Source organism: Ranitomeya imitator, chromosome 2 (assembly GCF_032444005.1).
Source record: "Ranitomeya imitator isolate aRanImi1 chromosome 2, aRanImi1.pri, whole genome shotgun sequence".
Lineage (NCBI taxonomy): Eukaryota > Metazoa > Chordata > Amphibia > Anura > Dendrobatidae > Ranitomeya > Ranitomeya imitator.
The window spans coordinates 558,537,785-558,555,248 of NC_091283.1; the positions used below are offsets into that span (position 1 = coordinate 558,537,785).

Below are 17,464 nucleotides of genomic sequence, written 5' to 3' on the forward strand. Positions count from 1 at the left end.
TGAGCTAGAGGACCTGCGGGACATGCGCAGCATCCCGGAAGCAGCAGCAGGAGCAGGCTGCGTGGGACATGGGAGGTGAGCCCTAGGAGACTGGCATCCCCGCTGGGCACCGCGCCGAAGAGACAGCCCCGGGGAACGGGACGGGGGCGCTACACACATCAGCCAATACACTTGAATAGCAGGAAGCTGCACTATGCGACATAGTCCATGGACAAGATTGCTAAAAATAAAAGACAAACCCTTCTTTTCTACTCCCAGACAACCCTTTTATTGTGTGCTTATCACATTGTTATTCTATATCCTATATATAGACAACGTTATAGGAAACTGAAAAACACACGAGTGCAGTTTGGAGCCGTCCTCCTGATTTCAAGAATTCCTTCCTTACAAAGGCAGAGTTGCCAGGTGACCGAATCCTAAATATGTATCATGTTCTATTATCTCGTTTAGCTTCGCAGACAGATGTGTCTCTGTCCTTGTGAGGCCTAATCCCTCTCTAGGCAGTGTGTGTTCTCTTGCTCCATGACTTATTTATATACACCTAGTTTTATAATCAGTTTATTCTTTTTACTGTTCCCTGAGATCTGTAATATGCCAAAGTCCTTATGACACTCGAACAATCAGAGCCTCCTTAAAGCTCTCTACGTATCATCTACCTTTCTCCCTCTCTCTCTAGTTTCTTTTCCTTATTGGACTTTGTCCTTCCCTGCCCTCCGGGTGTGTCTCACTGTCACTTGTCTGTCACACCGAGCTGCAGGCACTGTATGACACCCGATCTGGAGGGGCTCCTTTGCTATTAAACTGGGGTATGGATATTAATATGAAGAGAGAGAGTTTGTACATTGACATTGTGATTGGTGTGACATAAACTGAAGTGCCAGAGCCTGTCGTTCTTGGCTAAATGACTGTGACTCTGTGTGATGGTTTTATGTTTTTTATTCAACAGATCTAGTGTTATTGTGTGACATATATATATATATATATATATATATATATATATATATATATCGCACATTTATTGACCTATGCTCTTTTTAAATTAGCCGTGCTAAATGCTAATCGCTTTTTTCTGTGACTTCTGTTTAGTCTGCGGTCTTCCTGCTTTCTGTGTAACCATCTGTGTAATGTGATAAACTACCTCTTTACCTCTTTTCATATCAGTCCGTATATTAACAAGAACCTTCGTCTCTACAGCTGAAGGCCACAGGTGAGGAGTCCCTTTCCAGCATGGTAAGAAAGCCTTTACTTATATATTCTGTATCTAGCTTTACGTCCATACACATTCAGAATCTTCGGCTAAGTTCCCACAATGAGTATTTGGTGCATTCATATTGTTGTGCATAAAAAACGCAGCGTTATATAGTTCCAGCACAGGGGATGGGATTTATAGAAATCTTATGCCCACTGTGCTTTTTTCTTTTTACACAGCGCAAATTGAGCTGCAGTGCGATTTTTAAATCCGCAAATGTCAATTTCTCTTTCAGTAAAAAGGCATTATATTTTCAGATCTTTCCCATAGACTTGAATGAGATGAGGATTATCAGTAGTAAAAGACAAATATACAGTATGGGATATGATGTGAGGGCCATTATACCGCTTGGGGGGTAATGTGGGGGCCATTATACAGCTTGGGGGCTAATTCAGGGGCTATTATACAGTCTGAGAGCTACTGTGGGAGGCGGGTAATCCTGGAGAATCCTTTAAATCATACAATGTACACGCTGTAGGATTCAGAAGTCTGCAGTCACAAAGATTGACTGTAGACTTTCCTCGGAACGACTGGACAACCCTTTTACACAAGAAGATTTACTGCCCAAACAAGCATGATCAAAGTTATTACAAGTCACTCATTGAGTGTTTAAAGGACCTTTTACACCCCCCACCTCCCGATAAAAACTGCATGAGGTCTGATTGAAGATTAAAGTAGTTGTCTAGTACTTTATATTGATGACAAAAAGAGAGAAGCCAGCGCTGCTTGTGGTCAGAACGCAATTTGAAAAGCGCAAATGCGCATATTAAATTCTGACTGTATATCAAAATGAGATATTTAGCAAACAATTGATCAATTCTTTGAGCCACCCCGTCACGTCATGGCAATCTCTTGGGGCAGTCCTGCTCTACGATTTTTATATTCGCTGTGCCATTACGGCCTCCTTAATATGCTGGGAGAAAGACCACATTTGTCCCGCTGTAAGTTTTTTTATGTTTTACTCACTGTGCCATTACGGCCTCCTAAATGTGTTAAAAGCGGGACCATATTAAATGCAAACATTTGCGCTTTTCAAATTGCGTTCTGACCACAAGCAGCGCTGGCTTCTCTCTTTTTGTTTTGTATTGGTTTGTGGCTGACCACCACTGTTGTCGTGCGCGCTTGGGTCATTTACGCCATTCTTTCTGTTTTCATTGTGATTGATCTAGGCTGCTGTACACACTTACAGCAGCCCTGCCCTGCCCGGGCTCTGTTTTAATTAGTGCACCTGTGCCTGGGCCTGTCTCTCTCTTTAAGCCATGGTGCTGGTCAGGCATTGTGGAGGTCAGATCTGACATGTCCATGCTTGGACCTGGTCGACCGTTATTGTCGCATACCCTTTCTGGCGCCATGGGAGTGATTCGGAAAAGCTACAGGTACGATTTGCATTTAATATGGTCCCGCTTTTAACACATTTAGGAGGCCGTAATGGCACAGTGAGTAAAACAGAAAAAAACTTACAGCGGGACTAATGTGGTCTTTCTCCCAGCATATTAAGGAGGCCGTAATGGCACAGCGAATATAAAAATCGTAGAGCAAGACTGCCCCAAGAGATTGCCGTGACGTGGCGGGGTGGCTCAAAGAATTGATCAATTGTTTGCTAAATATCTCATTTTGATATACAGTCAGAATTTAATATGCGCATTTGCGATTTTCAAATTGCGTTCTGACCACAAGCAGCGCTGGCTTCTCTCTTTTTACTTTATATTGATGGCCTCGTCTTAGGACCTACACCACTCAGTCACCTGTACAGTGACTGCAGAGGGGTACTGCTAATTCACACTCTTGCGAATAGGAGAGTCAGCTGAGATGGCTGTCGAGTCAACATTTGGCCAACAGCCATCTAATGTGCATGGCAAGCTTTAGGGTATGTGCACACAGCGTCTTTTAGTTGCCAGTATACCCACATCATGTTTGAAGTAGAAGACATTTCAGGAAAATGATGGTGATGTTCTTCCTGAACTGGCTTTGTTGATGTATTTTTGGATGACATTCCCAACCACATTTTTTTCAATTTTAATTAAATTACAAATATACCACAGTGGAGGCTTTCAAGCCAGAAGACATCAGAAGAATGGTCAGGTCACTTCTTTTAGCTGCTTTACAGCTTTTGAAGCCTAAAGCGGTTAAACCAAGTTACAAAAGATGGACCATGTGCACAGCAAGTCATTTTTACATTGTTGTGCAAATGTTCATCATTATGTTTGGTGGGTTTCAGGTGAAATCTGCCTAAAAAAGATGTATGCATGAACGCTTATAGGCCTTGCAATGCTCCCCAGGCAAATTAAATGTGGAAATATAAAGAGGTTATTTGCAAAGATAGCCTTAGAATCCTAGTGAAATATTTACATAATGGTTTAACAGCCAAGAGCCATAAATGCCAAACCAAAATCATGGCGTTCTGATTTTCTGATAATTTCAGGAATGTAACTCTAAAAGACTAAGGGCTCTCATCCAGAAACTTTACTTCAAACAGGGAGTTGAGCAAGATGCGCCAAAAAATAAGACTTGTCTTTTATGAATATGTCTAAATCATCTGGATATGCAAAGTTGTAGAAAAATAAAAAAAGACTTAAAATAGAAAAACACCTTAGAAAGTGGCGCAAAATGTATAGATAATAAGACACAAATGTAAAAGTCACTTAAAAGAAGAAAATTACCCTAGAAAAGTTGAAAAACAGCAATGATAAATCAGGGCATAGGCTCCTGCAATCAACATTTGGTGAGTTTTTGACACTGTGTGTTTATATGTATATCACTGACTTTAAAACTCATCCAAGGACTTAATAAAATAGATAGCAGAATCAATGTTAAAGGGATATTCCCATCGTATGCATAATCATGGGATTTGCAATTAATGTATAGTAGATGCAGGTACCACCAATGGCTTGCAAAAGTATTCATCCTCTTGGCTTTTTACCTATTTTTTACATTACAACCTTTGTTTAAATATTTTTGTAATCTGATTTGTGTTTGATGAATCAGCAAACAGTCTAAGTTGGTGAAGCAAAGTGATATAAATATAGGCATAAATTAAATTTATGGGGTCAAATAGCTAAAAATTGGCATGTGCATATGTATTCACCACTTCTGCTATGAAGCCCCTAAAATTTTCTGCTTCTACCTTCATAAGTAACTTGATAAGTGAAAGTCCACCATTGTTCAATCTAAGTGTCACATGGTCTGTCAGTATATACACACCTTTTCTGAAAAAGATGCTGCAACACCATAAAGCAAGAGGCACCCCTAATGGAACATCACCATGAAGACCAAGGAGGTCTCCAAACAAGTCAGGGACAAAGTTGTTGAGAAGTACAAGTCAGGCTTGGGTTATAAAAAAATCCCAATCTTTCATGAACCCCTGGAGCACCATCAAATCCATTATCATCAAACGGAAAGAATATGGTACCAGAGAAAACCTGCCAAGAGAGGGATCGCCCACCAAACTCTCAGCCTTGTCCCGGAGGGCATTAATCTGAGAGGTAGCACAGAGACTAAATGTAACCCTAAAGGAGGTGCAGAGCTCCCAACAGACACTGGAGTATTTGTCCTATTTGTCCAATCGACCACAATAAGTCATACACTCCATAGAGGTGGCCTTAAGGACGAGTGGGCCTAAAAAATCATTTGCTTACACACAAAAATTGTATGACTCTTTTTGCGTTTGCCAAAAGATATGTGGAAGATAGGGAAAATGGTCAGAGTTGAGGAAAAGATGGATGGTGCGAAATACAGGGATATTCTTGAGCAAAACCTATTTCAGTCTGTCAGTGATATGAGACTGTGACGGAGGTTCACTTTCCAACAAGATAATGACACAAAATATACTGCTAAAGCAACACTCGAGTGGTTTAAGGGGAAAGCTGTAAATGTTTTGGAGTGGTTTAGTCAAAGCCCAGACCTTAATCCAGTTGAGAATCTGTGATCAGACTTGAAGACTGCTGTTCACCAGAGGAAATCATCTAACATGAAAAAACTGGAGCAGTTTTGCCTTGAGAAAAGGGCAAAAATCCCAGTGGCAAGATATCAAAAGCTCATAGAGACTTATCCAATGTGCTGACTTTGACGGCTTCCTGAATCAAGTGATTCAGGAAGCCGGGTTCTGTCTGTAGCTTATTCTGTAAGTGTTATAGCTTGCCCGATAAGCCCTAACCCTATCAAATTCTCTCATTTCTACTCATGAGTCACCATTTATAATATTTTTTGAATTGGAGGTTTATCTAATAAACTTTGCTGGTTAAAACTTTATTTAGAGATGTCTCTCCTGGGTTTCCTTTTCCTCTTATTTAGTTAAAAGGAAAACGCCAAATGGCCCACAATAGTGATAGTGAAGTACTATGAAGACTAGGTTATCAAGCACATAAAGTGTTTAATGAATAGTTGAAACCAGAAGTTTACATACACTATATAAAAAGACACATATGCATGTTTTTCTCAATATCTGACATGAAATTAGAATAAACCTTTCTCGTTTCAGGTCAATTAAGATTACCATAATTATTAATATTTGCCAAATTCCAGAATAATGAGAGAGAATGTTTTATGGCATTTTTATTACTTATGAATTAGTATTTGATACCATTGCCCTTAAACTAAATGACTTGGGTCAAACGTTTGGGATATCCTTCCACAAGCTTCTCACAATACTGTAGTTGGTCAGAATTTGGGCCCATTCCTCCTGATAAAACTGGTGTAACTGATCCAGGTTTGTAGGTCGCCTTGCTCATGGAGAGCCCCCAGACACAGGGCCACGACGTTTCGGTACCGGGCCTCTCTGGTTCGGTTCTGAGGCTGTCACGGTGGCTAGACCCGGTCCGCGACCCTGCTAAGGGGAGTCCAATGAAGGTGGTCGTATAGTCTGTCAGGAGTTCGTGACGCCACCTGTGGTATTCGGTCAGGGTGACCGACGCTGCTGTGGGGGTCCGCTGGGGTGATGGAATGGCAGCTGGATGGTATACCTTCCCACAGGTGAAGTATGTCCCCAGGGCTTCCCGGTGAGGTGGATGGTGATGGTGTGAGGTGCAGGCAATAACGAGGACACAGGTTTGCAGTCTCTTTACCTTTTACTGAAGGCTTCAGTACACTCAGTCCAGAACACGTTCAACCATGCTATCAGAGACCGGCCGGTCCGATGGGCACATCCAGAGTTTCCCTCGCAGATGGAAATCGTTGCCTACCAATAGCGCCTGTGTGTTGTAGTCCAACCCTGCTGAGCATTCGGAATAGTCCTCACTACTGCTGTTCTCCTTCGTTCGTTCTCTACAGCTTCCTTTCTCTCTCTCGTTCTTTGGTTCCAGATGTTGCTAGTTTCTAACGTCCCCCAGAAATGTTATGGCTAGAACGCCACCCATTTGACGGGAAGGCTTGGAGGTCTTCCGGGACCCTAGAGATGCCCCTCTCCCAATGTTGGCCCCTATGTCTTCGTAGGTGTAGAAGGTAGACAGCCAACCTATAATTGACTGTCCAGCGGAATTTGAAGTAATGCATGAAGTCAGTTACTCCTACGGTGATCCGGCCACCGACTACGCGCCTCAGTAAGATGTTGCCTTCCTCTCTCGGCACAACTCTTACTGGCTCTCCTTTGTGCTGATCTCGTTTACACTGTTCCACAATATTCTTCCCCTCTTGTCTCTTGCTTAGGATACCGCCGCAAGGTGTGCAGTCGCGGTTCCATAACGTTCTGTTCTGTCGCTAGGCACCTGCCAGGTTCCCACGCCTGACAGGGACCCCCCTGTGTCTTCTCCCCGCAACACCCCCTGCCACGGGATGTTGCCTGGTTCCAACCCAGTCAGCTTCTGACAAACTTCCTCCCCAGCCCCTAGTTTTACCAGTGTGAGGAGTGGCCCAATAAATAAAGACTTTTGCTCCCCCTAGTGGCCGGAGTGTGAAGTGTAATGTGTTCTGGTGATACCTGGTCAGGAGAACTCTTTAGTGCCATCGGACGTACCGCTACTCGCCTTGTGGCCATACTGCAACGACCAGGTCTCTGGGGCGCTGCACTCGCACCTGCCTTTTCATCTTTTACCTCTAAATTTTCAATAGGATTAAAATCAGTGCATTGTGATGGCCACTCCAAAACATTGGCTTTGTTATCCTTAAGCCACTTTGTTACCATTTTGGCACTATGCTTCGGGTCATTGTCCATTTGGAAGACCCATGTCCACCCAAGCCTTAACTTCCTGGCTGATGTCTTGAGATGTGGCATCAGTATTGCCACATAATCTTCTTTTCTCATGATGCAGCAAAACAACCCCACTGCATGATGCTTCCACCCGCGTGTTTCATAGCTGGGATGGTGTTCTTAGGCTTCCAAGCTTCTCCATTTTTCCTCCAAATGTAACGATGGTCATTATGCCCAAAAAGTGTTCAATTTTAGCTTCATCTGACCACAGGACGTCTCCAAAAATTAAGGTCTTCGTTCATGTGTGCATTTGCAAACATTAAACTGGCTTTTTTATGTTTCTTTTGGTGTAATGGCTTCTTCCTGGCAGAGTTGACACAATCTTACCAGCTTCCGTCACCATATTCACAATGTCTTTTGCGTTTGTCCTTGGGTTGTTATGCACGTCGGACCAAAGCACATTCATCTCTAGGACACAGAATCAGTCTCCTTCCTGAGCAGTATGATCGCTGGACATTCCCATTTTCTTTGTACTTCCATATAATTGTTTGTACAGATGAACGAGACACCTTCAGGTATCTTGAAGGTGTACCCAATGATGAGCCAGACTTGTGCAAGTCTACAATTCTCTTCCTGATATCTTGGCTGATTTCTTTAGCCTTTTCCATGATGCTGCGCAAAGAAGCAGTGTGTTTCAGGTGTGCATTAAAATACATCCACTTGTGTGTCTCGGATTAACTCAGATGTTGCAAAAAAACATCAGAAGCTTCCATCATCATATGGGCTGTCCAGAAATGTTTAAAGGCAGTGTATGTAAATGTTTGACTTTGCGGTAAGTAATAAAAATGCCTTAAAACATTCTCTCTATCTCATTACTCTGGCATTTGTCAAATATTAATTATTATGGTAATCCTAATTGTCCTAAAATGGGAAAGGTTTATTTTGATTTCATGTCACATATTGAGAAAAACATGCATATATGTCTTTTTATGTAGTGTATGTAGACTTCTAATTTCAACTGTACTTACAAAAGATTCATAAAAAATTCCTTTAAATAGATACAGATGTGGCTATGTAACTCACGTTTCGGCAGAAATAGTTTTGTCTGGGACACTGTATGAAGCCATTTCTAGAGAAACATGAGAGGGGCAGACATCTACATGTATATCTCTATTCAATGCATTTTTTAATTGATACAAATACTTTGTGTGTGATAGTTTCTATTGCTTCATTAGTGTGGACTGCTTGGTGTTTTCTCTTTATCTAAATAGAAGGTAATGAAAACTCAGGAAGGAATACCAGGAACAGTCAGAGGAAAAGTATAATAAAAACATGTCACCACTTCTGTACTTATCACCCACTCCTAGTTTTGGCTTAAAAATACTGAGGGGAAAAACTCACCAAATACTCAACATGTGATCGTGGTCTAATAAGCCATCTACAGCACCACATTTTATGAATTTAGAATACTATAGCATTGTTGCAGCTTTGGTCGCTTCTACAGTGGCATCTTTTATATGTTTGACCTATGGTCATATGCTGCTTTGTAATGATCTGGAATGTGACCGGTTACTCAGATATGTGAACTAAGCCAAAAACTATGACCAATCCTACTTTTATGACAGCCACAAATGTAGGGTGTTGGACTAATGTGCAGGAACATACTTCCTTCATGCATAGATGAGAATCAGGAAACTGTTGTAATTCATGACTATGATGCTGTGTTATGTTGTTTGCTTTCACCATTTTATTATTTATTTATTTGCTTATATAACACCATTCATTTTCACAGTATTTTACAGACGTTATCAGTTTACCAAAGCAATTATATATTAAAATATCTTAGCATTTTTATGTTAGCAAAATTTAATCTACAGACAAGGATATTGCAATATTTTGTAGTAAGAATATTTTTTAACCCAAAATTTGTCCAGCAACTACTATACAGCTCTGACATAAATTACGAGACCACTGCAAAATGTTCAGTTTGTCTGATTTTTCTCTTTATAGGTATATTTTTGAGTAAAATTTAAATTGTTAATTTATTCCATAAACTTCTGACAACATGTCTCCAAATTTCCAAGCAATAAATTTTGTATTTTTTTTTTCGGAAAACGAGAAATGGTCAAAATAAAAAAAAAAAAACAACAGTGCTTTTAGACCTCAAATAATAAAAAGAAAACAAGTTCATAATCATTTAGAAACAACAATGCTAATTTTTAAACTCAGGAAGAGTTCAGAAATCAATATTTTGTGGAATAACCATGATTTTTAATCACAGCTTTCATGTGTCTTGGCATGCTTTCCACCAGTCTTTCACACTGCTTCTGGCGAAAAAATGTAAGCCGTTCTTCTACGTTTGATGGCTTGTGAATATCCATCATCCTCTTGATTACATTCCAGAGGTTTTCAATGGGGTTCAGGTCTGGAGACTGGGCTGCCCATGACAGGGATTTGATGTGATGGTCTCTTAATTTTTGCCAGAGCTGTATAAAGTCTACAGACAGGGAAATTGCAATCGTTTGTAGTAAGAATATTTTTTAACCCAAAATTTGTCAAGCAACTACTATATATAGTAAGAGTCCAATATATAAGCATAGAAAATGTGGAGCATATAATCTACAATATAATTGTCTACGGGGTACTTCCGTCTGTCCTTCTGTCTGTCTGTAATGGTTATTCGTTCGCTGATTGGTCTCGGCAGCTGCATGTCATGGCTGCCGCGACCAATCAGCGACGCACACAGTCCAGAAGAAAATGGCCGCTCCTTACTCCCCGCACTCACTGCCCGGCGCCTGCATACTCCCCTCCAGTCTGCCCTCACACAGGGTTAATGGCAGCGGTAACGGACCGCGTTATACCGCAGTGTAATGCAGTCCGTTACCAGTGCTATTAACCCTGTGTGACCAAGTTTTTTTTACTATTGATGCAGCATATGCAGCGCCAATAGTAAAAATATCAAATGTTAAAAATAATAATTAAAAAAAAAAAATGATTATATACTCACCTATGCCGCCTTTCCCGCTCCTCGCGATGCAACCGGCACGTTCCGGTCGCACGGATGGTCTGGCAGAAGGACCTGCCATGACGTCACGGTCATGTGACCGCGACACGGTCACATGACCGTGATGTCAGCACACCCTGGGACCGGAAGATGCCGCCTGCACCCCACACAGGCGACAGTGCTACAACGCGCCTGCGGAAGGTGAGTATATGTTTATTTTTTATTTTTTTAACCTGTGTCATACGTGGCTGGGCAATATACTACATGGGCTGTGCAATATGCTACGTGGCTCTGTGCTGTATACTACGTCACTGGGCAATATACTACGTCACTGGGCAATATACTATGTGGCTCTGCGCTGTATACTACGTCACTGGGCAATATACTACGTCACTGGGCAATATACTACGTCACTGGGCAATATACTATGTGGCTCTGCTGTATACTATGTCACTGGGCAATATACAATGTAACTGGGCAATATACTACATCACTGGGCAATATACAATGTAACTGGGCAATCTACTACGTGGCTGGACAATGTACTGTGTGGCTGAGCAATCTACTACGTGGCTGGGCAATATACTACATGGCTGGGCAATATACTATGTGGCTGAGCAATCTACTATGTGGCTGGGCAATATACTACGTGGCTGGGCAATATACTACGTGGCTGAGCAATATGCTTCGTGGACATACATATTCTAGAATACCCGATGCGTTAGAATCGGGCAACCATCTAGTACTCTAACAAGTGCTTTACTTATTACAATTTTAAAAAATGACTTAAACAGTACGTGAAAGTATAATTGACATAGGCTTTGTCAGAGGTCGCCAAGCAGGGTGAATCGCTCTTTGGGATACTAGGACTTTGTGCCAGTATATCACTTTTTACTGTGAGTGAACCTGTTGGTATTATTACACCTCATGCACTTTAAGGTTTGTCTCATTGTTGCTTATTTAGCAATTGTTTACTACTTTACTGAATAATAATTTCCCATCTTTTTTTCTGCTCTGCTTATTATCACTTGCATCTTTATATGACTTGAGTATTTATATTTTAAGGAGGCCTATTGCTTTCATTTTTAATGTACTGGATCATTAAAGGGAACCTGTCACCCCGTTTTTTCAATATGAGCTAAAAATAGCGTTAAATAGGGCCTGAGCTGTTTACAATAGTGTCTTTATTGTCCCCTGATTCCCCACCTTTGGTGCCAAAATACCTTAGTAAAGTCGCCGTTTTCACCTGTCAATCACGCTGGTCTGGTCAAATGGGCGTTGTGAAATCACTGTTTCTCCCCCCGCTCCTTGGCGTGTCTGACGTAACTCGATCTGTGAATAGCTCAGATCGCGCTCTTTTTTGCAGTTGCGCAGTGCATTTCACTCTTGCGCATGCGCAGTATGTATTGCCCAACAGTGGGCAAAGCATACAATACATCATTGCGCATGCGCTGGTTTTTTACTGTAACCTCTGTGTCCCGGAAGTCATATCCAGACTTCTGGGGCACACAGGTTACAGTGAAGAGCCGCGCATGTGCAGTGATGTGCTGTATGCTATGCCCACAGTTGGGCAAAGCATAATGCGCAGGCGCAAGAGTAGAATGCACTGTGCAGGCGCGAAACACTACGCCAACGCCAGGAAGAAATTTCTTAGGGAAAAGCAAGAGGTGGGGGAGAAACAGCGATTTCACAACGCCCATTTGACCGGATCAGCGTGATTGACAGGCGAAAACGGCGACTTTACTAAGGTATTTTGGCAGCAAAGGTGGGGAATCAGGGGACAATAAAGACACTATTGTAAAGCACAGCTCAGGCCCTATTTAACGCTATTTTTAGCTCATATTGAAAAAACGGGGTGACAGGTTCCTTTTAAGTGCTGAGTCTGGTTATGCCAGTTTTATATCATGCACTGTTTTTATTATTTTAGAAAATTGTGACAAAAATCACTTTTTAGAATATTATATGCTCCTCATTTGTTATTTATAGGTTTATGTAGTAATAATGTTCAGGAATACATATGATAGTTTTTAGAACCCTAAAAACTTGGCGCTCAAAAATCTTGAAATTTGCGTTTTATTTGTGCTCAAATAAAAAGCAAATTTCAAGATTTTTGAGTGCCAGGTTTCTTTGCTACAGGTTATGGGACAGAATCCTACTTTTGCACCTACCTAAAAATGCCAGGAGTGCCTTGCTTATATTTTTATAGATTTTAGAATCCTGTGAAAAATATAGAAGATATAACTTGTGTGGACCATAAATGCTGTTCTTCACTTTATCAAGGGGACACACATCATAGTTGTTAGGACTGGCGGAACGCACCAAGTATAAGGTGAAATAATATTAGGTGCGTTCGCAGTCCGGGGTCCACCGTGCAGGTGAAACCTGCTGCTAGTAAATGGCAGAGCTATATGGCGGTGGAAGCGAACCCTGTTAAGCCACAGGACCGCAATACTGCACTAAAGAGCGCAAGCTAAGAGTCACCAAACTCAGTCCCAAGACTCGGGGTTGAAGTCCGTTCAGACTAATTGCGCACAACACCGCAACTGGGTGTATTAGGTAACTAATAGAAATAGTTTTAAAGCACCGAAGTGCGAACTGTGCCATGCTGGCAGACACCACCTAGCACCCGGACATGGGTTAGGAAGCGCACTACTGGCGCGTGGCGCCGCACTGGCGGTCACAGCAATGGACGCTGATTCGTGTGTAACACGTTGTGAGGATAGTCGGGCGCTAGATTGCAGCCATACACCTTACGCGAGTAGTCATACAATAGGGTGGGTTATTTAAAGGACGACTTGCACTCATCAACATACACACGTATACAATTGTACACTAGCGCATGGCCGTGCAGTCATGCGAAGCTTATATAGCTGCAGTACGTATAGGACCTTCCAAAAAAGGACCAATGGGGAAGCTGCAACAGAAGTTTAGCACCTTCAGGACCTTCCTGGAGGACCAATGGGAACCGCTGCAGCATCTGAGCATGTGACCCTCGAACTCCAACGGGAGATCTCACCCTGGGCATGCTCAGAAGGGAAAAAGCAGGACTTAGTCCCAAAAGCGTCAGCTCGCCGCTGCCCAGTACTGGCTTTAAAGGCAAAAGCTGGAAAAGCAACAGCAAGCCTAAGCACAGAGTGAGACTGAGCCAGATGCAAGGACCGACGTCTCCGCTGAGCAGGTTTCACTGCGGCAGGAGAAGAATGGGAGACCACAGCAGAAACGGCCCGAGATTACCCTGTGCAGAAGCAGGAACTCGACCCCTAACAATAGTGAGGCTTTTTTCCTCAAACTACCATATATACTCGAGTATAAGCCTAGATTTTCAGCCCATTTTTTTAGGCTGAAAGTGCCCCTCTCGGCTTATACTCGAGTCATTGTCCCAGGGGGGCTGCGGGGGAGGGGGAGCGGCAGCTGTCAAATCATACTCACCTGCTCCCGGCGCGTCTCTGCATGTCCCTGCTTCTCTGGCACCCGCTGCTGTTCCTGTGTTCAGCGGTCACGTGGTACCGCTCATTAAAGTAATGAATATGGATGCAACTCCACTCCCATAGGGGTGGAGCGCATATTCATTACTTTAATGAGCGGTACAATGTGACCGCTGAACAGAGGAAGAAGCTGCCGGCTCCTGGAGACCATCTGTCAGTGAGAAGCTGCCAGGGACAGCGCCAGGAGTAGGTGAGTATAATGGGGGAGGTTGAGCATTCCGATATATGGTGGGACACTGACAGTTAAATGATTATCTGTAGGAAGCCTGATTGGTGGCCTCGGTGGGTTTTTCTTTTGTCTCCGCTTTGATTATTACCCATTTTGATTGTGAGTGTCTTTTTTCCTATTGGTACTGAATAAGGATACAGGATCATTGGGCCATGATGGTTGCAAATGAAAGCACACTGCCATTATGAATCGACATATTTTGTTGATGGGTATGAATGACCTATAAGCCATCTGGAGCGGAGTTTTCTCCTTTTGTATTTTAACATTTGGACAAATGAGACATTTACACATTTTCTTGCCCAGATCGTATTTGTATATTTGAATCCTATTAGGGACATAAAAGGGCAAAAAAAAAAAATTTTTTTTTTTGTTTTGTTGTTTTTTCTAATTTTTTCTAATTTTCTTCTCCAATTTTGCTTGTTTTTTTAAAATTTTTTTGATGTAGTAAAAATTAGGTCACCGCGCTACCTTACTCCCGGATGGTGGACTAAATAAGCTGAAGTACTAAATGGTTCGCACAGAAAAAATGAAATGAGCACTTACTGTGTTGTTGTAGTGCCGGTGCTATGTCTGTGGGGACGTTGCAGCGTGGTGCAGCGCTCCACCACGCTACAACGTCCCCACAGACATAGCACTGGCACTACAACAACACAGTAAGTGCTCATTTCATTTTTTCTGTGGGAACCATTTAGCACTTCAGCTTATTTAGTCCACCATCCAGGAGTAAGGTAGCGCCGTGACCTAATTTTTACTACATCAGTTTTCCCTTTATATGTGACAGGCTTGGCACAGTAGCCGTCTAGGCACCAGCAGCTTCCCTCATCTCCACGCTTTAACATCTTTTGGAGCGCCGGTGTACTTATTATATCTATTTTTTTATTTTTTGGGCAATTGGCGTATTGGGACACAATTTTTTACCATAGGGATTGACTAGTGTTAGAAGGGCAAGCCGCCGCTGAGTGGGGGGCCTACTGCTGAAACTTAGGGTGCCAACCTCCACAGTCAGGCAGGGGCCAGAATTAGTGGACCTGTAGGGCCTAATAGTATACATCTAAATATATTGTTTTCCCTATGGTAACCCATGTGTGGCAATGTCTCCAAATTTGGAATAATTGTTTTTAACTTTATGCATTAAAAGTTATATTTTAGGGATCCTTGTTCTTTCTGGTTCTTGTTGGTGTCTAGGATCCCAAGAAACTTGTTCTTTTTGTTTTTTTCTTGAGCATTCCGATATTCACCTGTCCTCGTTCCACTGCCGGGCCCCATCTTCCACATCTTCTGGCTGTGGCGTTCAGGTCAGAGGGCGAGATGACGTGTTTAGTGTGCGCACAAGCCTCTGCATGAACAGTCACTGCAGAGGATGCGGAAGATGGAGCTCCACGGTGGAACAGGGATAGGAGAATATCGCAAGTGCCGGTGTCCCCGCCTGCTCAGGACAAGAGGGGAGTAGGTCATTTTTTTTTTATCGCAGCAGCAGCATATTTGCCAAATGTTTCTATGGAGCATCTTATGGGGCCATAATCAACCTTTATGCAGCATTATATGGGGCAAATATTTCTATGGAGCACCTTATGCTTACAATCTACAATGAGGTGGTGGAGATACAAAGTACAGGTGTGTATTTACAATGATGTATTTACAATGATGGTCCAGCCATCTTTAGGGGGTGGGGGATAGATGGAGATAGTGAATGGGCTACACACACACAAACATAAAATGACTTTGATTACTGAATGTGCTAGGCCGCTCTGAAAAATATGTTTTGAGCGAGCGCCTAAAACTATGCAAATTGGATGGTCCTAATATCTTGGGGTAGAGCATTCCAGAGGATTGGCGCAGCACGGGAGAAGTCTTGGAGTCGGGAGTGGGAGGTAAGGATTAGTGCAGAGGTTAGTTGAAAGTCATTTGCAGAGCGCAGCGGTCGGTTAGGCCGATAGACAGAAATGAGGGAGGAGATGTAAGGGGGTGCCGCACTGTGGAGAGCTTTGTGGGTGAGAACAAGTACTTTGAATTGTATCCTGTAATGAATGAGCAGCCAGTTTAACGACTGGTGAAGAGAGGACGCGTCCGAGTAATGATTAGCCAGATGGACGACCCTGGCTGCTGTATTAAGGATGGACTGGAGAGGGGAAAGTCGAGTGAGGGGGAGGCCAATTAATAGAGCATTTCAGTAGTCCAGGTGGGAGTGGATCAGGGCGACAGTGAGGGTTTTAGTTGTTTCCATGGTGAGAAAAGGGCGGACTCTAGAGATGTTCTTTAGGTGTAAGCGGCACGAGCGGCCAAGAGATTGTATATGGGAGGTGAAGGAGAGATCGGAGTCAAACATAACACCCAGACAGCGCACCTGCTGTCGGGGTGTTATTATTGTGCCACCCACGGAGAGTGAAATGTCAGCTTTAGGGAGGTTAGTAGATGGTGGGAGCAAAAGAAGTTCAGTTTTGGAGAGGTTGAGTTTCAGATAGAGAGCAGGCATGATGTTGGAGACTGCAGACAGACAGTCAGTGGCGTTCTGTAGTACAGCAGGGGTAAGGTCAGGGGATGATGTGTATAGTTGTGTGTCATCAGCATAAAGATGGTACTGAAAGCCAAATCTGCTTATGGTCTGTCCAATTGGGATCGTGTAGAGAGAGAAGAGAAGGGGGCCAAGGACTGAGCCCTGAGGTACCCCGACAGTGAGAGGAAGAGGAGATGAAGTGGAGCCAGAGAACAGAACACTGAAGGAGCGGTCAGAAAGATAGGAGGAGAACCAGGAGAGAGCTGTGTCCTTAATGCCTAGTGACTGGAGCCTAGAGAGTAGGAGAGGGTGGTCAACAGTGTCGAAAGCTGCAGAAAGGTCGAGAAGAATGAGTAGAGAGTGGTCACCGTTACGTTTTGCTGTCAGAAGGTCATTGGTCACTTTGATGAGTGCAGTTTCTGTCGAATGTAAGGGGCGGAAACCGGACTGTGAAGGGTCTAGGAGGGAGTGAGTGGAGAGGTAACGGGTAAGGCAGGAGTATATCAGGCACTCCAAGAGTTTAGAGATGAAGGGGAGATTGGAGACTGGTCTGTAGTTGTTTGTGCAGGATGGGTCGAGGGTGGGTTTCTTTAGTAACGGAGTAATGATAAAGTGTTTGAAGGAGGAGGGGAAAATGCCAGAGGAGAGGGAGAGATTAACGATTGTGGTTAGTTGAGTTGTGATGACTGGAGAGAGACTGGAGGAGGTGTGAGGGAATTGGGTCGGTAGTGCATGTAGTCGGACGAGAAGAGGAGAGGAGCCTGGAGACTTCTTCTTCTGTGATAGGATCGAATGTGGAGAGTGAGCCAGGGGAAATGAAGGGAGCATTTATGCAGCATTGTATGGGGCAAATGTTTTTATGGAGCATCTTATGGGGCCATA

The 17,464-nt window shown here is 43.1% G+C and overlaps 1 protein-coding gene across 3 annotated transcripts in view; it reads left to right on the forward strand.

Moving 5' to 3' along the window:
* The first annotated feature begins 714 nt into the window (after window positions 1–714).
* The window catches only part of MYO15B (myosin XVB), a 175,756-nt gene continuing 159,006 nt past the window's right edge, over window positions 715–17,464 (forward strand). For all 3 annotated transcript variants that reach the window (XM_069752027.1, XM_069752028.1, XM_069752029.1), the window contains exons 1-2: window positions 715–806; window positions 1,195–1,230. In XM_069752027.1, the coding sequence (XP_069608128.1) occupies window positions 1,228–1,230 (3 nt within the window). In that variant the 5' untranslated portion in view covers window positions 715–806; window positions 1,195–1,227. The remainder of the gene's footprint in view (window positions 807–1,194; window positions 1,231–17,464) is intronic.